The sequence below is a fragment of the Acromyrmex echinatior genome, chromosome 4, assembly GCF_024713525.1.
Source record: "Acromyrmex echinatior isolate Ae372 chromosome 4, ASM2471352v2, whole genome shotgun sequence".
NCBI classification, from domain to species: Eukaryota; Metazoa; Arthropoda; class Insecta; order Hymenoptera; family Formicidae; genus Acromyrmex; species Acromyrmex echinatior.
Window position 1 is genome coordinate 11,927,993 of NC_141855.1, and position 25,156 is coordinate 11,953,148.

Sequence of the window (25,156 nt, forward strand, 5' to 3'; positions counted from 1 at the left end):
TGTTTTGTTTATCTATTGGATAAATTACCACATTTATCCAAAAATGGAACAATCTGCTCTAAATAATAAAAATTGTATATTAAACATAAACATATAAAAAATGTATATTAAACATAAACAATTTATATTTACTCTAATAGAAAGATTTCTGTAATGTTGCACGAACATAATATTGAAACATTGAAACTATCGTAGTTATATTGCATGATATTTCTAAGAAGTCTCTGCAAGATTGCGGCAACGTCAAAAAGTCCGCAAGAAACGTTTCTGAAATATTACAAAAACATTTGTAAAATCTTTCGGTGATATGTTTTGGTGCAACGTTCTTTTTTCATTTACAAGAATGTAAAAAAAATTTTGTATATGCTGGCAGGGCAAAATACATCATTAATATATTTAAAATATAAAATACTGTCAATCTTAATTAGTATTTGAATTATAAAGTACAAAATATTTTCAACCTTTTGATTTGAAATACAAATTATTTCAAATCAAAAGACTGAAAGTAGTTTGTATCTTATAATTTAAATACTAATTAATATAATTGACAGTATTTAGCATTTTGTATGTTAAATATTTTAATGATATATTTTGTTCAGCCCGTATGTGCGCGGGAATAAATATTGATAATAAAAAAGTAAATACTTTATTAAATTGTATAATAATATTCTTATTCTTATGTTATTAATATTCACATATAGATTTATTTGAACAATATATTATTAAATCACTATATTCCACGCATAATCATCTTTGAAAAAAGATCTTGTTTCAAAATGGAAAAATAAAAAGTATGAAGAGAAGTCTTTGAAGTTCATTACATTCGTTTTACCTTTAGCTAGATATATATATATATATATATATTAGCTATATATATATATTAGCTATATATATACATATATATATATATATTAGCTATATATTATATTAACTTTATATAACATAAATTAATAAAATATATTAAAAAATGTAACCATGAAAATAAAATTGTTAAGAGTATTTTTTTCTCTCTCTTCTTGCTCTCACTAAGCACCTTATTTACTAGAAGATTAATATTCTTATGTTGCGTGAGTGTGAGCATGATCGATTGATCGGATAGTGCTATATTTATGCATTTATTAATTCGGGGTTTCAGAAATCTTTCAGAAACTTTGCATTTGCACCATTGAAAGAATTATACATTAAAAAAATTTTTCAGGCATAAGGTTTTAATCAAGCTAATTGCAGAAATATTACAATTGTAATATTTCAAAGAAGATAGTCAGAATTATAAATGTGATACACAATTGAGACATTGGAAGATCCCTGCAACACAACTGAAACTTTCTATTGGAGTAGCTACCGACATCTGTCGGAAGTAGGAAATTGTATAATTCAAGTTGGATTTCACTACCTCGGTAATCTAAAGGCTCGGGATGCTCGTGGAATACAAGAGATCCGGATTCGACTCTCGGCCGAGATAATATTTTTCATAATAAATTTATTTAAAATTTTTCAGCACATTAACATCTTTCTAATATGATGCTTGATCATCGAATTATTAAAAATTGCTTATCAATTTAATTTAATTTGTGATATTATTACAGTTGTTTAATTGCGTTTATAAGTTCAGAAAAGCAATTCGCAGTTCGAATAACTACAAATATGTTATATATGTATGTATATATGTATAGTATATATCGAATGTCTGACACCATCCTTATATCTTTTTTATCTCACAGAAACAGAATATTTAAAAAAAAAAAGACAAAAGTTATATAATTTCGAGGTATACATAAGATGTATGATAAGGTCATTGGTTTGACCTTACCAAATGTTAAATCACCTTATGATACCTTATCTTTTTTATCTCAGAAACAGAGTATTTAAAAAAAAAAGACAAAAGTTATATAATTTCGAGATATACATAAGATGTATGATAAGGTGTCATTGGTTTGACCAAATGTTAAACCACCTTATGATACCTTATTAGTTTTATGTACAGTCAGAGTAAAAAGTTGCAACACTTTTTTTCGATGAGTTTCAAAATAGGCATTTAATTTCTATTTTATCGATTGTATTCTCACATACGATTTTAAATAAGATTTTTATAAATTATTAAGTTATTTGTGAATTACATTTTACAGTTTAAGTTACTTATAAATTATTAAGTTTAGATTAAGTCTAGTTTAAATTTAATTCATTTTTAAATTTATATTACATTTTTCGAATAACCATTATTTATAATGTATAAATATTTAGAAAGGAACGCGCTTCTTGAACATACCTCGATATCCCATATACTTTATTATAATTATATAATTATATAAAAATTATTGAAAAATAATTGTAAAAATCATGTTATAAAAACATATAAGGTAGTTGGCCCAGTAATTGTCACGTTAACCAAAACACTTGACTTTGCAAATTTATATTTTTCAGATTGAAAAGTGAGTGACTGTTATTTTTAATCAATTTTTTGTGAATAAAAATAAAAACGCCACTCTAAAATTCTTATACTTACTGCCATTGTTGAGAAAATGCTTCGTAAAAATTAGAAGGCGCAAATATACGAGTTATCGCCATGCCGCCGTAACGGTTTACTCAATAATCGTCATGGATATGTCTCACAAATTGCTATACGTGTTTAATGATCACATACACGAATGATGGAATGATTCATATAAATTTATATATATATATATATATATATATATATATATATATATACATGTGTGTGTGTGCGTGTAACATATACGATATAAAATATATAACACAACATTGTAAATACTTCCTTGGAACTAATAAAAATATTAGCAAGCTTCACGATCGACAGAAAGCACTAAAATGCATCTTTAATAGTGGACTTGGCGATTACTGGTACCTTGACGATTTATGGGCCAACTATCTTATTTGATAGCAAATTATTCATTTCTTCGGCGTGAAATGTAATAATACATCTTCACTTGGTCGTAAAATGAGAGAACCACCGAACTTAATCGTGTCGACGCTTTTCACACTTTTCACTCTCCATTTCCTGAGGATAGTAGTCAACACGATTTTTTCTTCGAGTTGAGCGAATTTCTGACCTATACAGTTTCTTGGTCCAGCACTGAACGGAACATAGGCGTACGGATTTCTGTTCTTCGAGTTCTCTGGAAGAAAGCGATCCGGATCGAATTTCAATGGATCCGGCCAAACCATCGAATTTCGGTGTGTTAATAAGATTGCCAATGTGATCATGACACCTTTCGGAAGTATATAATTATCTATAAAATAAAAGAGAAACAAATTAATGTATACATATATAGGATGCTTCAAAAACGTCCTTTCAAAAATGGATTCTTTGACATCTTTCTAAGATAAAAATACTAATATGAAAATCGAGACTATAATAATTTTTAAATTAATAGCAATCAAAGTTTATGTCACGGAGCTGATATTCGCGCACTCAAGCATGTCGATATTGATAAGTGGTGAAAGTGCTTCAGAGCCCTCCCAACAACTTCAAGATTATGTATAATAATAATACAAATATATACAATGACATTTTTAAGAAATTATTGTTGCTTCTATACGGAATCTATTTGAACATTAACGCATAATTAATGTCGGAGCATATAATAAAATATCAATTTAATAGCGAAATACTATATGTTTCAAAATAAATTCATAATTTACCAGAATTCTAGTTAAAATAACCAATTCCCATCTACTAGAATTCTGTTTGAAATAACCAGAACTTTCTATCAATTTAAATTTAACCAGAAATCTAGTAAGCTTAATTAGAATTCTGGATCATTCATTTTCCACCACAACTTCAGTTAATTCCAAATTTTTTTTTGCGTGTAGCAATAGTATATTTGACCACATTTACATAAATAATAATTTAATATTTTTCTTAAAAAAAACTATAGGAATAAAAATTCACAGTCAAAGCCGGTCACACATGCTCAAAAATAAAACACGCAACACTCAGATCGCAGCGAGACGAAACATGCCCGCCACGGTCGGATGACCGAAACTCTCGAGACTAAGGAGAATCGCTTTGTCATTTCCTATGTTAATAAATACCAGCATGTTATTTCGTTCTATGTAATCTCCTCAAATATTAATAATATTAAACTGGCAGCAGAGGCTGAAATTAAGAATGGTTACAGTAGGAGTATAAGTAACGTTAGCAATGTTTTATCATAAGCGATTAGCTCAGCGTAAATGTATTAGACTATTCTAGGAATCGTAAGTTTAAATTTTACCGATGATGCAATGCGTTTTTTAATAATTAATTCTAGTTAATAAGATAGAATATAGGTATGCAAAACAATAAATAATGAATTAAAATGGGAAAATAAAAAAAGTAATAGTAACAAAAAAATTATTTTTTTCATTAAAATACAACCATATAAATTTTTTTATTACATAAAAGGGATTATTTGGTCACAATTATCAAATTATTTTGTTTAAAACAATTATTTTAACAATTTTGGTTGTATTTATCATATGATTTCGTAATAATCATTTAACTTTGTTATCAATTTAAATCTTGGTAGTAATAGATTTATGATTCTAGGTACTTTTAATTATGTTTGTTACTACATTTCATAGTATAATTTACTATATGCAAATACGATTTATTTTTTTAATATATTTGTGTCACATTATCAACTCTTTTTGATGTACTTATACATTCAAAATGAATTTTTTCAGCTTTTAAATTTTTTTAGCTGTCAGTATGTGAAAATTTAATTCGAATTTGATTCGTTTTCGAATCAAAAAGATTCGATTCGATTTGATTCAGTGTAAAGATTTCAGATTCGTTTTCGAACATGTTGTCACAGATTCGATTCGATTCGATTCGAATTTGCTTGATTAGGACACCTTTAATTTAATTACTTTATTATAAATGAATTTATATATTAATGCATTTTTTTGAAATTCTTACTTAAGTAGCAGATAAAGTTATGTCTTACCTATTTTTACATCTTCCGTTAGTGTCCTTGAGATCATAGGTACACTCGGAAATATTCGGAGTGTCTCCTTTATGACTCTGTCGAGATATTTTAATTTCGACAGCTCCTTTATACTGGCTGATGTTTCTGAAGCTCCGAAAACCTCCTCGAGTTCTTCGTGAACTTTTGCCTGATGCTCTAAATTATCGCCCAAAAGAAAGAGCGTCCAAGTTATCGCAACCGCAGTTGTATCATGTCCCTATTAACATTTTTATATTATTTTACAGATAATTTTACAGATTATCTGTATCAGATACATTATCTTCATACATTATCTTGCTAATTTAATTAAAGAGAAAATTTTATGTTACAAAAATTGTAAAATTTTAATTTTAATTTCGGACATCTTACCTCAAACATGAACGTGTCGACTTGCGCTCTCAACTCATCATCGGTCAAAGGGGTGTCAGATTTCGCATTCTGATCTAATAATAGATCTAAGAATGCTTGTCTTTTACGTTTACCTAATATAATATAATAAATTTTATTAAATAAAGAATATTTATAAAGTACCTAATTATGTATCTACAATATAATCAGTATAAAGTACAATATATAATTCAAATTTACAATCCCACCTATGTTAAATTCATTGTCTTCATTTTCGAATTCCATATGGCCGTTTTGCGATTGTCGTTCAATCTTTCTCTTATTTATCACCTATATGAAATTTATCGTGTATAAATATGAACATTCCTCAAACAAAATAATGTAAAAATGTTATTAAAACTTTAACACTGTTTTAAATCACTAAATACAAAAAACATTTTTAGCATTTCTATAGTATACCTCTTTTGTAAATCCATGCAATATATCAAGCGATGATTTAAACTGTTTCCCTGTAGGCACTGAATAGAACAACCATTCAATCCAATACCACGGTCGAAACAGTCGTTTCATTATTAACGAGGAAGCTCTAAAAGTACGATTGTCATTTAACTTACGTAAACTACATAATATATAATTTTAATAATTAAGTATATATTATGTAATTAATTATTAAAATTTATCATTAATTCTTAATACGCAAGTAATAATTCATTAGCTGTTTCATTAATAACACTGTCCGATAAAACTTTTTTGCAACACGAATAAATAACCATTTTTTATGTACGAGGGGTATCCAGAAAATAAGTTCCGTTTTTTTTTTACAAATAAAGTTTTTATTGAAAAAATCTAAAATTTACATGGATAATACTTGACAACTTCTAGTCTTTTTCTACATAATTCCCGTCAATCTCAATACATTTTGTATATCTGGAAACAAGCTTCGAAATCCCTTCTGCATAGAAACTTCCCGCCAGTTCTTTAGTCCAGTTAGTTATAGCTGTCTGAACTTCCTCGTCGCTTTGGAAGCGTTTTCCGGCCAAGGACTCCTTCAGTTTCGTAAAAAGATGGTAGTCCGATGGTGCTAGATCCGGGCTATACGGTGGGTGGGTCAAAACATCCCAACTAAACTGATTCAAAAGTGCAGTTGTTGAAGCAGCGACGTGCGGCCGAGCATTGTCGTGAAGAAGGGACACACCTGCCGTCAACATCCCCCTTCTTTTGTTCTGAATGGCCCGACGCAGCTTTTTTGCGAATCGCATTTTCAATTTTTGTCGTCAACTCATCCGTGATAAGGGAGGGTCTGCCTCTCCCACTTTCGTCTTCAAGCGAATGTCTTCCTGCCTTAAATTCTCGGACCCATCTCCGCACCATAAATTCACTCATCACACTCTCTCCATATACAGAAACAAGCTGTTTGTGAATATCAACCGATTTAAAATCTTGAGCAAAAAGAAACTGAATGATGCCGCGCAAAACAACTCGAGAAGGAATCGGAATGGAGGTGGCGGGACGCGAAGTGGAGGACTCCATTTTGATAACCTCTCCTGACCGTGTTTCACGAGCTACTGACGCCGAACACCGCTCATTCTATTCGGTAGCTTCCCCTCTTCAATGCTGTGTTGCCAGCTCGCTCATACATCGACCTTACTAAACGTATAATACAAACGGAACTTATTTTCTGGATACCCCTCGTAATATATTATAGGACCATATATGTGACAACATAAACTATAGAAATTAAGTCTTAAACGGTCTAGCTGGATCTTAAATGCTTGTATGATTCTTGTGTGAATTTATATACTACGTATGTAGTGTCCCCAGAAACGCGCGCCGAAATGATTTTTTGGTTTTGAAAACTCTACTAAACTATCGCAGTAATATCACGAGTTAAATTGATTAGCAATTTAACAAATTTTTGATGCTTATTTGCATCTTCGATACGATCTTAATAATATTGAATAACATATTAAAATCTGTAAATAATTAATTTTTATTGCGAAAAATATTATTAGGTGTTGGAATTAATTCGTAGCGTTTTTTAAATGAAAGAATGTTATTTATTTCACATGAGCATTAAAAAATACATTAATGAAAGTACTTCCCATCACTTTCTACTACTTTTGACCATCTTTCGGGCAGTGAATGAATACCGCGTCGGAAGAACTGTTCATCTTTAGATGAAATCCAGGAATCGAACCATTTTGTACAATCTTCGTAAGATGTGAACTTCTGCTCGCACAAGCTATGAGCTAATGATCGAAACAAGTGGTAGTCGCTAGGTGCAATATCAGGAGAATACGGCGGGTGCGGTAGCACTTCCCATTTAAGTGTTTCCAGGTATGTTTTTACCGGTTTTGCAACGTGTGGGCGAGCATTGTCGTGCAGCAAGACTTTATCGTGTCTTTCGAAGTATTCCGACCGTTTTTGCTTCAATGCACGGCTCAAGCGCATCAGTTGCCGTCGGTAGAGATCTCCAGTAACGGTTTCATGCGGTTTTAGCAGTTCGTAGTATATGACACCCTTCTGATCCCACCAAATACAGAGCAGGAGCTTTGAGCCATGGATATTGGGCTTTGCCACTGATGTTGATGGTTCGCCGGGCTTAACCCATGACTTTCTGCGCTTTGGATTGTCATAATGGATCCACTTTTCGTCACCGGTAACAATCCGATGCAAAAAACCTTTTCTTTTCTGCCGTTGAAGCAGCAGTTCGCACGTGAGAAAACATCTCTCAATATCCCTTGGTTTCAATTCATATGGGACCCAATGTCCTTCCTTCTGGATCATGCCCAAACTTTTAAGACGTTTTCCTATTGTTGAGAAGTCAACTTCCAATGACGTAGATAATTCTTTAAGTGTTTGACATGAGTTTTCATTGAGCAGTGCCTGCAAATCGTTATCTTCAAATTTTTTCGGCTGACCAGGTCGCTCCTTGTCATCCAAGTCGAAATCACCAGCTTTAAAACGTGCAAACCACTTCCTACACGTTTGCTCAGCCAGAGCATGTTCACTATACACATCCACTAAAATACGATGAGCTTCAGCTGCACTTTTGTTCATATTAAAGTAATGAAGCAAAACTCCCCGCAAAAACACTTTATCTGGCACAAATTTTGACATATTCAATGAATTATACAGTATTGTTATTTATGATTTCAAGAAAGGTTATGTACGGCAAATGACGTCCTATGATAGATGTTTACAATGTATACAGAACTATAGGTAACAACGAAATAGTGTACTGCTTGTGCCATCTCTTGTAAAACGCTACGAATTAATTCCAACACCTAATATCTCGGCTGAGAGTCGAAACCAGACCTCTTGCATTCTGTGCGAACATCCTAAGCCTTTAGACTATCGAGGCTTTAGTAATATTCTTCGCAATAATTGACATATGAAGAAATAACATTTCTTTAGACGACGTAAATAAATAATGTAATATATTGTAGTATATGTGATACTATATATGTGATAACTATAGTTTGTTGTCACCTAAAGAGACTCATATGCCAATTATTGCAAAGAATATTAGTACATAAATTCACACAAAAATCATATAAGCATTTAAGATCCAGTTAGATCGTTTAAGACTTTGATTTCTATCATTTTTTATGTATTTTTATTTTGTGAACGAAGCTGACTATCACATATTTGAGGCAAAGCATTAAAGAAGCAAAAAATGACGATTAAGATTTTTGTGACATTGTAGCTCAAAGGGAATTTTTTAAAATTTCATTAATGATACACGAAAGTACCATTAAAATTTCTAAATTTAAAATGCATATTATTATAATATTATATAATTTTTCAAAATGTCTTTTTGATGAAACACATGAGAAAAAATCTATTGCCAAATTGCTATTTCATGAAAATAAAAACATATCGGAACAAAACAAAATGCAAAACAAGTTTTAAAAGTTCTTGTCGTATCGTATTAACAAAAATTTAATTTAAAAATTTTTTAATAATTAATATAAATATTTGTTATTTATAATTTTATGAAAACTTTTAAATTTGTTATTTTAATGTCATTATTCTTGAAATTGTAATGTAATTTGGCTAACAGATTTTTTCATGTTCCGCAAGCAAAAATAATTATTCACACTCTGTTGGAAAATGATGTTGGACAGTATAATAGCAGTATAAGAATTTTAAAAACTAACAGGTGTACTGTTGATGTATATTTAGTTACAACTTCTTGAGCATGTACATCCACACCCATTGCTGTTTCTGTAAGATAATAATTAGTATTATTGATAAACCCTTTTGTCACATTGCTTATAAAAACACAATTAAAATTACCCTTTATATAACGCTTTTTACGTTTTCATAACTACTATTTTTAAAGATGCTAGAAAGTTTGCGAGTTTTTGTTCATTGCTAATGCTAACATTTTGTGAACCTTGCCGTTCACTTTGTCACTAATACTAGATATTATAGTATCAGTGCTCTCCTCACCCTAATAAAACACGGCTATGATCGCAAATCTTCTAGCATTTTTACCGTTTATATATTTTTTTTATTATTCGTAAAATAATTGATAAAGTTTGCATAAAATAATTATATCAATAAATAAAACGTATTTCTCAAAATATTATAATTATATACATTGTAATTAAAAACATGACACATTTTACCGCAGATAATATCAAGAGCAGCATTGATAATAAAAGGAAAAATATTAACGGCTTTTCCTGGCTCCTTTTCTATCTCTTTTTGGAGACATTTTGTCAGAATCTCTGCTTTTTCAAACATAATTCCAGCAAATTGATCTAATATATTAAAATGGAACGTCGGCCCGATGAGTTTTCTATCGTGGAACCATTGTTCATCTAAAATAATATTAAAATGTGATATACATGTAAAAACAAAATTATAAAAATATCGCAAAAGGTGAAGAGAGACTTTTACAAAAAAATACTTTTTAATTTATAAGGAAATACTTCCACGTATAAATTCCATTATTTCTATTGTGTAATTTATAAATTTCGAAATAATTTCGGCAACTAAAAAAACTATATTTTGCTAAAAAGCAAGAATTAACAAAATAGAATTGCTAATTATACGTATAAATTTAAGTATATTTGATATATGTATGTTTTTGCTTACATCGAAAATATAATAATTTATATCGATGGAGCTTATATTTATAAATGATGAATTTTGCACTTATTAGTTACCATTCATTGTATATCTGTTTACCCAAGTAACAGATTTAAATAGATTTGCTTTTATTCTGAGATTTACACTTGGAAGTGGTTCCTTATCAATTAAAAAAAAAGTAGATGTTTTTGTTATCGCTTCTTTTTGATATTCTGTTTTCCTTACATGTTGATTCTAGATATTAGCGATGCAAGATAAAAAGTTCGCGAAACACTGCACAATTTTCTAGCACGTGAACAACATAAATAATCAGATTAATTATACAGTCAAACTCTCTAAATTCTTTGAAATAAAAATTGAACCTGTCTTGAAAAAGAGTGACTCAATTTTCAATTTTTAAGAGTGAGATTTCGTTCTTTAGAGTGAGTTTTCATCCTAAAAGTTTTAGAAAGAATGTATATTTACTATAACGACTAAAATATATTCTTTTCTGTATTGAAACACAAATGCATACGTTTACATAGAAAACAGAGATCTTCTTTTTTATCTTATCTAAATATTTTCATAAATGATTATACATTAAAGTAACGTACATAATAAAAATAAGCCAAGGCTGACATTTGAAATATTTTTATTTAAAACATATTATTTAAAACATATTATTTGCAATACAAGTGTATTTTGTTTTTCAACGAGCATGAAAGGGAGGAGCACATGAAAGTATTACGTATTTTGTATTTAAAATTGAAAGATTGAAAATTTTTTGGATAAATGTTTACTTTAGAGGAAATTTCTCTGATGACCTTGACGTATGTTATCATGACTCTGAGTAATCTCCAATAGGTTTTAGCCAGTTCGTTCGTTATTTGTTAAAAAGTTATTAAGAAGAAAAGTTTGAAAAATGATTTTTTTTTATTATACAAAACAAAAATTTTCTGCTTTAAAATATATTTTACGACTATCTATGCGAACCATAGACAACTCTCACCGCACTTTCTCCCGGTTGAGAGGTGCACGACTTCCACAGGAAGCGACTTTATCCGACTCCTCCTCTGCTTCAGGGGCGCACGCACGACTTCTACGCGAAGCAACTTGGCGAGATGAGATAGAACTTGCTTCGCATGAAAAGTCGTGTGTCTCTAAGCAAGAGGGAAGTGGTCGTTGAATGAAAGTCGTTTGGCGTAAAAAGTCATCTTATATAAGCAAGAAAGGTATAGAATAGTCTTTAATATTATATATATATATTATATATAGCAAAAATAAGGTACTATTTTTTCCAATTTTTTTTTGTTAACAACTTTTTAAAGAATAACGATGGCCGTCCAACAATTTTAGTCGACTGTTGGAGGTTATTCAGGATCATGATAACATATTTTAAGGTCAAGGTCGAAGAAGTCTTCCCTAAAGTGAATATTTACTATTTTTTGTATACTATAATTTAAATAATAAGATTGATTGTCAAGTATTTGAAATACAAAATATAAAATATTTTTATATATTCCATATAATACAAAATACAGAATATTTTCATGTGCTCCGTTAAAACACAAAATACAAAATACAATTGTATTACAAATACTTTTTTTTAAATAAAAATATTCTAAATACACGCCAGCCCTGAAACAAGCTACTATTTATTTTTAATAAAATTCTAAATGTAAGAGAAAAATAAATTTGTAATAAATATGTGAGAAAAATAAATATGGTTTATTGTGCGTTTACCTGTAGATGTCAAAAGTCCGTTGCCCAACCAAGGTTTCAACATATCATAGAAATCTCCTTTTGTAATATTTACGGTGCTAGGAAAAATATGCTATAAATGTTTGAAAAAAATATAATCCAATAATATTCAAAAAAATAATATAAAAAATTTTTTATTTATAATATACACTTACCCACAAAAAACGGATCACTAAATTTTAGCACAAATTTTTATATATTTTAATATATAATATATTCTATAGAGTAGCGATATCTCAATAAAAAAATCATCATAGTGAGATGTATGTGTGTGTATGTGTGTGTGTGTGTGTGTGTGTGTGTGTGTGTGTGTGTGTGTGTGTGTGTGTGTATCTCTCTCTCTCTCTCTCTCTCTCTCTCTCTCTCTCTCTCTCTCTCTCTCTCTCTCTATTTTATAATACACTTTGTATAATTCAAATTTGATGTATGCATTATTAATGAGAATGTTCAAATTTTTTAATTTAAACTTTGATACATCTCGCTATGATTTTTTTTAGATATCGCTACTCAAAACATTAAAAATTTATGCTAAAATTTAGTAGCCCATTTTTTTTGCAGATGAGTGTACAACAAATTTTGAGTGCTACAACAAATTTCATCAGTTATAAATATCAAAAAAATTTACTGATTATTAACTCTAGTAAGTCATTCATGGATTCAACGTTCCCTATTTTTACATTGCTGTAACTTTTTTATAATATAATTTAAAGACCCGGATTGAGAGAAGAAGACTGAAAAATCTTTAACTGTCCATAGATATGATAAGCCTGCAAGGATATTTTTTGTGCGTTATTTTCGATGTGAGAATGCATGAAAGTTCAAAGAGAGTACCAATTAGAATTAGGACCCATACGTGACTAACTTATAAGTTTTCGGCGTATCCCTGGGTAGCCCTTCATTTTTTATTAAATATATGTTTACTGAGTTTCGAATAGTATAAAAATAAGTACATGAAAATGTAGAACTAAACAAAATTATATTTTAATATAATAAATAGTAGAAATTTTTAAATTTTTGTCAGTCTTCGGAGATCGCTCGGCCGGGGTGAATTTATTGCTTTGGAGTGTTGCATTATCCTCTCTAAATTAAATCCTAATAAACTTATTTATACATACTACAATAATATTTATACACATATAATCCTTTATCTATCATTTTGTATTGTATATTTAAATAATAAAATTTTATTTATTAATTGTAAACTTATAATATAATTTATAATATGTATAGATTTTTCAAAAATGTCGATTTTCGATAATTTAAATAATTATTTGTTTTTTTTTAGCGAGTCATATCGTACTATCTTTTTTTTTATAATCCAAAGTTTCAACTATTATAAAAAAATCCTACGGGTTTTTCCTTGAACATTAAATTTTAAAATTTGAGAATTTTTTATCCAAAATAGTCATTTTTACGAATTTTTCTAACAAAAATTCTTTGAAGCATTGTTAATAATTAATTGAAAATAAAATATTATTAATTTGATTCATATTTATCTGTCTTTACCTGATTTCGAGGTATAAATTTATTGTTTACGTTTTAAGATAAAAAATACATATTCAGTGCATATGATAGATATAGCGTGACAAAGTTGCAGGACACAAATTCTGGTGTGATAGGGAAGATAACCAAAAATAATAATGATTTACTAGGGTTAATTTTATTTATTAAAAGCTTTGTGTTAAATTTATAATTTATTTCGCTATTATAAAGAAATCTCTGTTGTTCAGTAACAATACTAATAGTGACGTTGTAAAATTCGATTTATTAAAAGTAATTTTTTTATAAAAATGTGAGTTAATTTTTTTAAATATATTTACATACAAGAAAACTTTTAGCCCATTTTCTGTTCTTCCTTCTTACTAACAAATAAGTATTTATACTGTACTAAATAGCAAAAAACTATATAACAAAATTTTGATTACTACACATTATAGATAATAGAGATAATAGAGACAATAAAAGGATTTCGCTGTAATCTTTTTCTTCTTCTTTTAATTTTTACTTTTAAAACCCGTTTAATAATAAATTTATAAAAGCAGTTTGTTATATAAATGCTTGAGAATATTTTATATTATTACAATACACAAAGATGCTGTTTCTTCATGCTTAAATAATGTATTAATTATTATAGAAAATATAACGGATGTTATTTTCTATTAATAAATTTTATTTACCTCCAAGTATTCTGGCTTAAATATGTTAATATTAGGGGTGGCTCCAATATATTGTACGAATATTCCTTCTTTACAATTCTCCATTATCGTTAGAAACAATTTTAGGCGCTCTAATAATGAAATTTATTAATTATTATACTAATAATTTATTATTATTTATTTATATAGTAATTAATTTAATTATATATATTTAAATATTAAAGTTTTAAATTTAGAGCTCTCTCTTCTCTTCTCTGGCTATCTCAAAACAATATATTGATTGAATTATGTTAGAAATGGAAAATGACACACATAAATTAATTGGTACGTACAACTTTACTTTTTAGTTTTCTTTTAAAACTCTAGCGGTATTTTTTGACATTTCAGAAATGTATCGTTATTTTAGCAATTATATTTTACACTTCTACATATGTACAGTAACTCATTGGACAGATGTTTCAGTTTACCACAGATTTGACAGATTTAAAAATTATGAAAATATGTTTTTAAGGAAAAACTAAAAACTAAAGCTGTATTTACAATTAATTTATTGCAAGTTATTTCCCGTCTCTGACGACAACAAATATGATATCCCGAGATAACCAAGCTTTAAGCTGCGAATATAAATATATAAATTGCATTGTATAACAAAATAATGAAAAAATCTTATATAAAGTTCTTTACCATAATCTGATAACCTCATTAACTTAAATATCGAACCAATAACAGGTGTGGGTAAGCTTTTGAGTTTCTGTCGAATAACATAATAATGATGCAATTTTGGCAGAAATGCGAAAATCACAACGATGCAAAGAGTACATAGTGTCAAAAAAATTAAATCCATTGTCGTAATCTGCGAACACTTCAAATAAATAGTTTATCGAACAAGTTCATTGTTAGATTTGCTGAAGTGAGACATTAATATTATTACTACATTAATATTATTAAGAAATTATATTAATATTGTTAAAAAGTTATAGTATCTCAATACTAATTATGTGCAAAAATATATTTTTAAAATATTTGAGAAAATATTTCTCAAAGATATTTTCAATTATGATAAAGACGATGACGCATGTATCAGAAAATATATTTTATGTCAACAAATCTTTTATCTTATATTTATTTTATTTTGCTTTGTATTTTCATTGAACTTTTTATAAATCTACAATAAACGTACTCAGACAATGCCGAAGGTTTTCAGAAATATCTCAGAAATATTTCAACTGAAAAGTGAAACATTTCATAAAAATTGCGAAATATGTCTGCAACATTTCTGAGACAGCTCTGGAATAACAAAATGTTCGCGATTCTTGCACATGAAATCTTGTTGGAAGGTTGATGAAATGTCAGAAGGAATCTGCAATCTTTTTGAAATATTACCAAAAAGATTTCAGTTATTTCTATACATATAATACTATAAAAATGATATTTAAATATTTTTGATTTAAATATTTTGATTGATACTTAAATAATATTTAAATTTATTATATCGACATAATAAATTTAAATATTGTTATCAATTTTAAACATATATTTAACTATTATTTCTAAAGTACTTAAAATTTTTGTGATAGATTACAAAACTGTTTATAGATTACAAAACTTATTGAAATAAACTTAAAGTTTCTTAAAAATAATTATTAGGTGTTGGAATTAATTCGTAGCGTTTTTTAATGAAAGAATGTTATTTATTTCACATGAGCATTAAAAAATACATTAATGAAAGTACTTCCCATCACTTGTAAAACGCTACGAATTAATTCCAACACCTAATATATTGCGATACATGAATTAGTTGTCTAGTAAATAAACAAAATATTTGTTCTGTATCTTTGTAACTAATCAGTAAATCGCAATGAAACTTTGCATAAATTATTTTAAATATTTAAAGTACTTATAAACTTATAAAAGAAAAATGTAAATTTTTAAATAATTTTTTAAATTTTCATTTTTAACAATAAAAATAATAACAAATAAAATAAATAAACTGTACAAATGTGTTATAAAACAAAAATATAATCTTATTCACACAACTTTCATATGTATATAGTTTATTTAAAGTATGAATATTAAATATACTGCCAAATTTAATTTCCTTTGCAGGGACTATACGTCTAATATATCTTTAAAGTAGAACAAGTCACTAATATCAAATAACGTTAAATTGAATCGTAATTGACCAAAAAAAATAACTTTTAGTAAATTTTAAATTTTAATACATTTTAGATTTTTACTTCGTGATATTTTTTTTGTTCTGTTTAAATATATTTTTCAATTTATTGCATATAGGCCAGTCGCTCGAGGTTTTAAAAAGGAAGAAATTATTTACAGATACTTTATTGTTTTAATCGACAGTTTGAAGTATAAAAAGACTAAATTTAAAAGTGCTACAACATTAAGGGAGGCACTTGGAAGTAATTAAGCAATAAAGTTTTTTTTTTGGTTTTTCGATTAAAACTCGAAAACGAAAAGAGATATTGAAAAATGACAAGAGAGCTTTTTTGTTGCTGCTGAAATTTCCTACAAAATGAGTTTAGAAAATTATCGTTTTAACAATTATATTTGTTCTACGGTTTCTTTTCAATAAATTTAATTTGAATATTGAGAGATATTCTTGAACAATTTGTGCATCTTGAACAGCGCTTATTCTCGAGCCTTCTATAATATTATTATTTTTAAGTTAAGGAACCGTAATATTCAAATTTTTCTATATTCTTTTTTAATATAATAGATTTTAGAAACACTTCTGTTAAAATGTTTCATATTACATATTGCAGAATTCTTTCAAAACTGTTGCACATGAGATATGAAAGTTTGAAACATTTCTGAAAAATTTTCCACAATAATCAGTGCTGTATAGATAGAAATAACGGACAGAGACATAGCATTAATTATATTATTAGGTGTTGGAATTAATTCGTAGCGTTTTACAAGTGATGGGAAGTACTTTCATTAATGTATTTTTTAATGCTCATGTGAAATAAATAACATTCTTTCATTAAAAACGCTACGAATTAATTCCAACACCTAATATAATATATACGCATTGTGTGTATGTGTGTAAATTGAAAATTCTAACAAATTTTGAGTTAATACCAGTTACAAAAATTATTATTTATCAGACCTAGCTATGATTTTTTTATATAATAACCATTATGACAAAAGGTAGGATATAAGAAGATGGCAAAGAGCCAATAACGTATAAAAGAATTTTTATTTAAATAAGCAAAATTAATACAAAATAATTAAAATAAACAAACGTTTCAACTCCAATCGAATCATTTTCAATGCAATCTTACAATAATATAAACATCGTTCTAAATTAAAAATCTGTACATAGTCTTACAATATTCTTACAATTTCTTAATATAAAATTTTTTCTTTCTGTGTAATACGCTGCGAGTCATTTTTATCAAGAATTAACAAAGTCATTAAGAAAATTCTGGAAAAGTAACCGTAAACAAAAAGAATTAATATTAATTACATAAAAATTAGTAATATGATAATGTACCTTAGTAAATACGTTAAGAGTCCAATAATACACAACGAGAAAAAAATGTAGACTGTAGCCCATTTCGTGGTACAATATAATAGTCTTTTTATTTTATAAGTTATTATAAGCAAATTTGCAAAGGAAACAAACATCTGATTTGCACGATATCAAATAACGAAATGTCAAGCAGAAAAATATTATTGAGAACGAAAAACGGAAAAATAGGGGGGAAAAAGAAGAGAAGATATTAGGAAGGAGAAAGAGAGTATAATGTCAGAATACAATTCTTCGGCAAAGACTCCGTGTCATTTTATCTATTTATTCCATGTTTCTGTTTTTTAACATGGACCATTTCAGATATCAATCTTTTATTATATGAAGGCTCTATATCTAATATATCCACTTTATCCCATTTAAAGTTATGATTCTCCTCAATACGAAGGTTGGAAATCACTGATGGAGATTTTGAAATTATATCAGAAACATGTTCGTGCAATCTGTCTTTAATTGTCTTTTAGTTTGGCCAACATAACTGACATCACAATCCTCGCAAGATATTCTGTAGATCACATTTTGATTCACATTTTGAACGTGTTCTAAATCATCCTTTCCTTTCTTTATAAAACTTCTTATGTTAGAAATGGTAAAAGTCAATTTACAATTAAACATGTTAACAATAGGTATAAATATTTCAGATATCGTATTAACATATGTCGCATAATCGCAAAAAATCTCTCAGCGTCATCCTTATTTTTATTCAAATTATTAAATTTATTAATGTGATATTTAATTCTATTATGAATAGTTGAAAAAATAGAACGTAACGGATACCCATTCTGTAAAAATATCTTAATAGCCGTCATTCAAATTATTTCGTTGGAATTTCGGATGACACAAACAAAAAATCTTATTCACAATTCCATAAATTACACCTCTTTTATGACAAAGTGGATGGTGTGAATGGAAATTAAGATTTCGTTCTTCAAATAATTCTTCAATAATCAACATTGTATCTAAAAAACTTATTTTTCCATCAAGGCCAATCTCCATGATGAACTGCAATCTAGTGTGCAACGAATTAAAAATATCTCAAACACTCTCAGATGGAGCTAAGATAATATCATCAACGTATCAGATATCATTGATAATAAAATGCAGATAAGGCAGCATTCCGATAGCCATTTTTTCAAAGTCTTGCATAACCATATTTGCAACAACAGGTGACAAGGGTGAACCCATGGGGGTTCCAAATATTTGCTTGTATATTTTTTTATTAAAGATAAAAACCATAGAATTTAAAATCATCTGAAAGGCAATCAAAAATTCGTCCAAAGAAATTTTAGTCTTCTTGGATATAGCACCTTACAACCACACTATCAGATGCCAAATCTATAGGTATATTAGTAAATAAAGATATCATAAGGAAATTAACATAGAATCTGGTTCCAGTTTAACATCCTTAAGTTTATTAATTAAATCAAAGCTATTTTTTTTAAAACTAGGAGTCTCTGGTATAGAATCTATAATGATGTTATGCAGAAACAATGATAAATTATATAATGGGCTATTTAAAAACAATGACTTTAAATGTTCGTTAAACCATATATGCTCTAGGAATGAGTCCATCAGTCGTATGCAACTTCCGATACGTCAAGTCATCTATTAACTCTTTTCCTTTCCACCTACTAAGCATGTTACGTAAATCACTTACGTAAGTTTTTTTATATTTGTATTGTGTTTTTTTGTAGGATCTTTAGTTATCAACTCATATGTATTTTTATCCGAAAGTATCAATTCCATCTTGGATATGTAATCTAATTTATTTTGAGCAACAGTAACATTACCCTTATCTGCTTTAGAAATTAATATTTCAGGATGATTTCTAACAAATAATTTTGTTGTCTTAAACCAATCAAATAATAATTTATCATTCGAACCAATCTTAGGAAAATCATTCTGAAAACTTCTCCAGAACCGTATTATTATTGAAACCGTATTATTTCTAACGAAATTAATTATATTATTCTGCCGACCAATAATATTATTCTCAATATTCTTAATAAACTCAATTAATGTTCTATTAATATTATGTTTAGTAATAGGAAGGCCAAAACCTTCACCCAACTGAAGCAGATACTGGACTTCTATAGGAATGTCAATATTGCTCAAATTGAGGAACCATTTATTATTTAAAGAATCTAGAGGAGCCGCATCTCCAAACAGTTCAGCCGAAAAATCTCCATCAGTGATTTCCAACCTTCGTATTGAGGAGAATCATAACTTTAAATGGGATAAAGTGGATATATTAGATATAGAGCCTTCATATAATAAAAGATTGATATCTGAAATGGTCCATGTTAAAAAACAGAAACATGGAATAAATAGATAAAATGACACGGAGTCTTTGCCGAAGAATTGTATTCTGACATTATACTCTCTTTCTCCTTCCTAATATCTTCTCTTCTTTTTCCCCCCTATTTTTCCGTTTTTCGTTCTCAATAATATTTTTCTGCTTGACATTTCGTTATTTGATATCGTGCAAATCAGATGTTTGTTTCCTTTGCAAATTTGCTTATAATAACTTATAAAATAAAAAGACTATTATATTGTACCACGAAATGGGCTACAGTCTACATTTTTTTCTCGTTGTGTATTATTGGACTCTTAACGTATTTACTAAGGTACATTATCATATTACTAATTTTTATGTAATTAATATTAATTCTTTTTGTTTACGGTTACTTTTCCAGAATTTTCTTAATGACTTTGTTAATTCTTGATAAAAATGACTCGCAGCGTATTACACAGAAAGAAAAAATTTTATATTAAGAAATTGTAAGAATATTGTAAGACTATGTACAGATTTTTAATTTAGAACGATGTTTATATTATTGTAAGATTGCATTGAAAATGATTCGATTGGAGTTGAAACGTTTGTTTATTTTAATTATTTTGTATTAATTTTGCTTATTTAAATTAAAATTCTTTAATTTTATTGACTCGTTATTGGCTTTTTGCTCTTCTTGTATATTACCTTTTGTTATAAGTACAGAGCCTTTTTAATACTTTTAATAATCATTATGATTTTTTAAAATGTTTTTCGTATTACATATATAGTAGCACATAAATTCGTAGTAAATAGAATTCTATTCCTCTTAAGCAAACACAAATTATAACTCATTTAAATAAATCCACTAATTATTGTTTTATTACTCATTTTAGCAAAATGTTTATATATATATATATAAGGCGTATGACTTTGCTTATGCGGTTTTTTTCCGAAATTCGAGGCTTTATTGTAAAAAACTGGTTATACATTTATGATTCAAAGTATTGTCCATCGCTGGCCACTACTTTTTCCCATCTTTCGGGCAGCATACGAATCCCGCGTCGAAAAAACTGGTCATTTTTTGAGGCGATCCACGAATCGATCCAATTTTTGACTTCTTCACAAGACCGGAAGTGCTGGTCAGCCAGGTCATGTGCCATTGATCGAAACAAGTGATAGTCAGAGGGAGCAACGTTTGGAGAATACGGCGGGTGGGGTAGGACTTCCCATTTCAACGTTTCTAAGTATGTCTTGACCACTTTCGCAACATGGGGTCGAGCATTGTCATGCTGCAAAATCACTTTATCGTGTCTCTCGTTGTATTGCGGCCGTTTGTCTTTCAATGCTCAGCTCAAACGCATCAATTGCGTTCGATACTGATCGCCTGTGATTGTTTCAGTCAGTTTTAACAGCTCATAATATACTACGCCGAGCTGGTCCCACCAAATACAGAGCATGATCTTGGAGCCGTGAATATTCGGTTTGGTCGTCGACGGAAGCACGGCCGGAACTCCCCATGATTTTCTGCGCTTGGGATTATCCAGTAATGAACCCATTTTTCGTCCCCAGTCACAATGCAATGCAGAAAACCCTTCCGTCTTTGCCTTTCAAGCAGCTGTTCACAAGCAAACAAACGTCGTTCAACATCTCTCGGCTTCAACTCGTACGGCACCCAATTTCCTTGCTTCTGAATCATTCCTATGGCTTTGAGACGTTTTGAAATGGCTGATTGAGTCATTCCTAATGATCGTGCCAATTCTTTTTGATTTTGACAAGAGTCTTGATCACGTAATGCCTTCAATTCTGCATCTTCGAAAACCTCTCTTCCACCGCTATGCTGGTCTTCGACGTGAAAATCACCGTTCTTGAAGTGTTGAAACCACTTATGACATGTTCTTTCCCTAATAGCGGCTTCACCATAAATATTTGAAAGCATTCGATGAGCCTCAGCCGCAGATTTCTTCATATTGAAGCAGAAAATTAAAACCTCCCGCAAATGACAAGAATTTGGCTCGTAAACTGACATTTTCAATCGAGAATAACTTTATGATGCAGACACAAATCGACTATGTTTCTATGGGATTATGTTGACAGATGCCCAAGTTTATTGTGTGACGTCTATGATCTATTTATTTCGATTACCACTTACCGCTAAAGCCATCTGTACGAAAACCGAATGAGCAAAGTCATACACCTAATATATATAATATTTAAAATATATGAACTTTCAGTACTTACCGTTTCTTAAGTAAATATTACTGCAACACTGAAATTTCAATACCGTTGACATTCGATTTAAATTTAAATCATATTTTATAATGTAATACAATAATAATGTAATACAATAAGATATGCAACAGAATAACGCTCCTATAAATTCTGTAACAAAGAACAATTATAAAAATTTCTGTTCCTCTTGAGTCTAGGTTCAATCACTGAATGAAACTGCATGTAATTTGATATCTTGATATCCCTTCTCTACCCACACTCTCTCCATGATACTCATGCAATGATTGTATAACTGTATTGCACTTGAGCTCGAACATCTGAGTTTCTCAATATTTACAACATTTGGAAAAATATTGTGCCGTAAATCATACTTTTATAACTGACGAGGTAGAATAATTATTTGAATTGATAATGCGATAATGCTTAAGATATTAACTGAATGAAGGCTCTTCTTTTTGAGTTACAATTAAATAATACAAAGGAATATTTTCCATCTTGTTACATTGTAGGATATAATGCACACACATTATAACGTTACTTTACGTAATAGATTTCTGCTAAACCGGTTCCGTCAATATTACGTAAATATTCTTGAAGCTTCCACGAGTGCTTTCTATATAAAGATTATGCGTTAATAAATATTTTGTTTTTCTTGCATTATTCGCATTCACAATTCATATATTACGGATAGTAATTAATTTGTCAATGTATGATGATAATATTATATATGGTGTTCTGATTATAAAAATGCTCGTTGCGTTTGTTTTTGAGAGAAGTTGTTACTATCGTGCTTTCGCTTTCGCTTTTTCTCGCTTTTGAAGGTACGTTAACATCAGTTTCTTTTGATAAATTCGTCATTTTATTATTATACATAAATATAGAAATTAAAAATACATATATTAACATCACATAACCGCACATATGGCATATATATATGGCATTTATTTAATAAGTTAATTGCAACTGGCAATTATCGTGATATGTCAAATAAGGAAAATATTTCTATTATTGATAGTAAGAAAATATACAAACCAATTTAAGTAAGAAAGTATGGAAAAACACAGTATAAAGAAAATTTTTTTAATCCGTCTAAAGATTATAGATACGCAAAATTTTAAGTAGGTATTCTATTACGCTGTCTTTAAGAGATCTTTAAGAATCTTGCAATTAAGAATTTTTTTTTTTAAATAAGCCTCATAGACAAAATTATCCTCTTATCACATCCACAGTTCCCACAAAAAAATTTGATAGATGCTATTCATATTTTCTTAAATAATTGTTATTCTCTCTCATTTGTCTTCTCTACAATTAAACAAAGATTAAAGTTCCATATACATAATAAACATATTACACGTAATTTACAATTTAAAGACAAATATTTTACGATTCCTTATGTCAAATCGGAAAGTTTCCTATTTCGGAAAATTTCCTTTCTACTTCCAGTATGGAAATATCTATGTTCCTTTCTATTTCCAGTATAGAAATATCTATGTTCCATTGTAAACTAGCCTTTTCTATCCCTAACACATTAAAAAGTCTTATTAAAAGAGGAAAAGATAAGTTAGATTTTCTATCTAATTAGAACGTAGTTTATAAGATTTTCTGTGACGATTATGAGGCGAGTTATGTTGGTCAAACTAAAAGAAAATTAATACGAGATTACACGAACATATCTCTGAAATTAAGAAGAATACTAATTCTCCTACTGTTATAACTGATCATCATATCAATTTTGATCACAATTTTAGATGGAACGAAGTGAAAATTTTTTGCGAATCTTCGTACAACAAGAGATTAGTGTCTAAAATGATTCACATCAAAAGACAGAAACAAAGTATTAATAAAAAGAATGATGAATCGTTACTTGAAACTTACTCACAGATTGTTCAATCTCTTTCTCCTTCTTATTTGCATTCTTTCTCTTTTTATTTTCCCTCTCCCCTCTCTTTCTCTTCCCTCTACTTGATTTTCTCCCTCTTATGTTCCCCTTCCTTTCTAGTTTACCACTTTCTTGTCTTAATGTGGATTTATTGTCTCTCTGATCATCTTAAAGAAATAACTATATTTTCAACTTCATCGCATTATCTAAAAAGACGACGTTTATATTATACTCACACAATTAGAAAGTATTTATTCTCATTTGATTTAGCTGCTACTAAATTAAATATATATAATTTATGACCATACATCACAATTTCAATTCTTATTAATGATTTTAATGTACATTTCTTATAATATTAGATTACTTTTTTTATTTTTATTTTTATTCCTTGTTTCTTAGTTTGTTTTTCTCTTATTAGACTTGATTATTTATCCCGATTACATTTTTACATTATATTTGTACTTTTTAACAGAAACAATCATGTTTGTCTATAATCTATATACACATACCAGAGGAATACAGAGTATCGATTATAACATTCTTATAACATTTATTTCATATTGAGCGAGATTGATAATTAATATTGCGATCGAAAGCGAATTATAATTTTTATATATCTTATCTATGTAATATTTCTACATTGATTACTTTTACATTGGTTATTTTTACTGGTTTATTGATAATGATCCAACAAGGAACGTTTGGTTTTGTTTATTACCGGCATATTAAAATTTTATATTTTAACTAAATGATTTTATATTTTAACTAAATGACTATTTTTTTAAATTTTAACATGTTTATTTATTAACGGTTTTAAATCTTAATTTATAACAATTAATCTTAGGTTCGTAGCCCTTTGTCTTTCGGTTTTGAAAATTTTATTTTTTTAATAAAAAATATGAA

At 28.6% G+C, this 25,156-nt stretch overlaps 1 protein-coding gene across 3 annotated transcripts; it reads right to left on the reverse strand.

The window, feature by feature from the left end:
• Positions 1–1,463: 1,463 nt before the first annotated feature.
• Positions 1,464–22,631, reverse strand: LOC105146517 (cytochrome P450 4C1). Of its 3 annotated transcripts, none has more exons than XM_011056831.2 (11): positions 22,381–22,618; positions 15,002–15,179; positions 14,339–14,448; positions 12,144–12,234; positions 9,956–10,150; positions 9,482–9,548; positions 5,778–5,904; positions 5,567–5,648; positions 5,340–5,452; positions 4,950–5,187; positions 1,464–3,248 (listed from the first exon to the last, which is right to left on the reverse strand). In XM_011056831.2, the coding sequence occupies exons 2-11, from the start codon at positions 15,159–15,161 to the stop codon at positions 2,908–2,910; spliced, it is 1,524 nt and encodes a 507-aa protein (XP_011055133.2). In that variant the 5' UTR covers positions 15,162–15,179; positions 22,381–22,618; the 3' UTR covers positions 1,464–2,907. The 3 variants fall into 3 exon arrangements, with proteins under 3 accessions (XP_011055133.2, XP_011055132.2, XP_087261249.1); XM_011056830.2 differs by having other exon boundaries at positions 9,422–9,548; XM_087405123.1 differs by lacking the exon at positions 1,464–3,248 and adding an exon at positions 3,277–4,117 and having other exon boundaries at positions 9,422–9,548; positions 22,381–22,631.
• Positions 22,632–25,156: the final 2,525 nt, after the last annotated feature.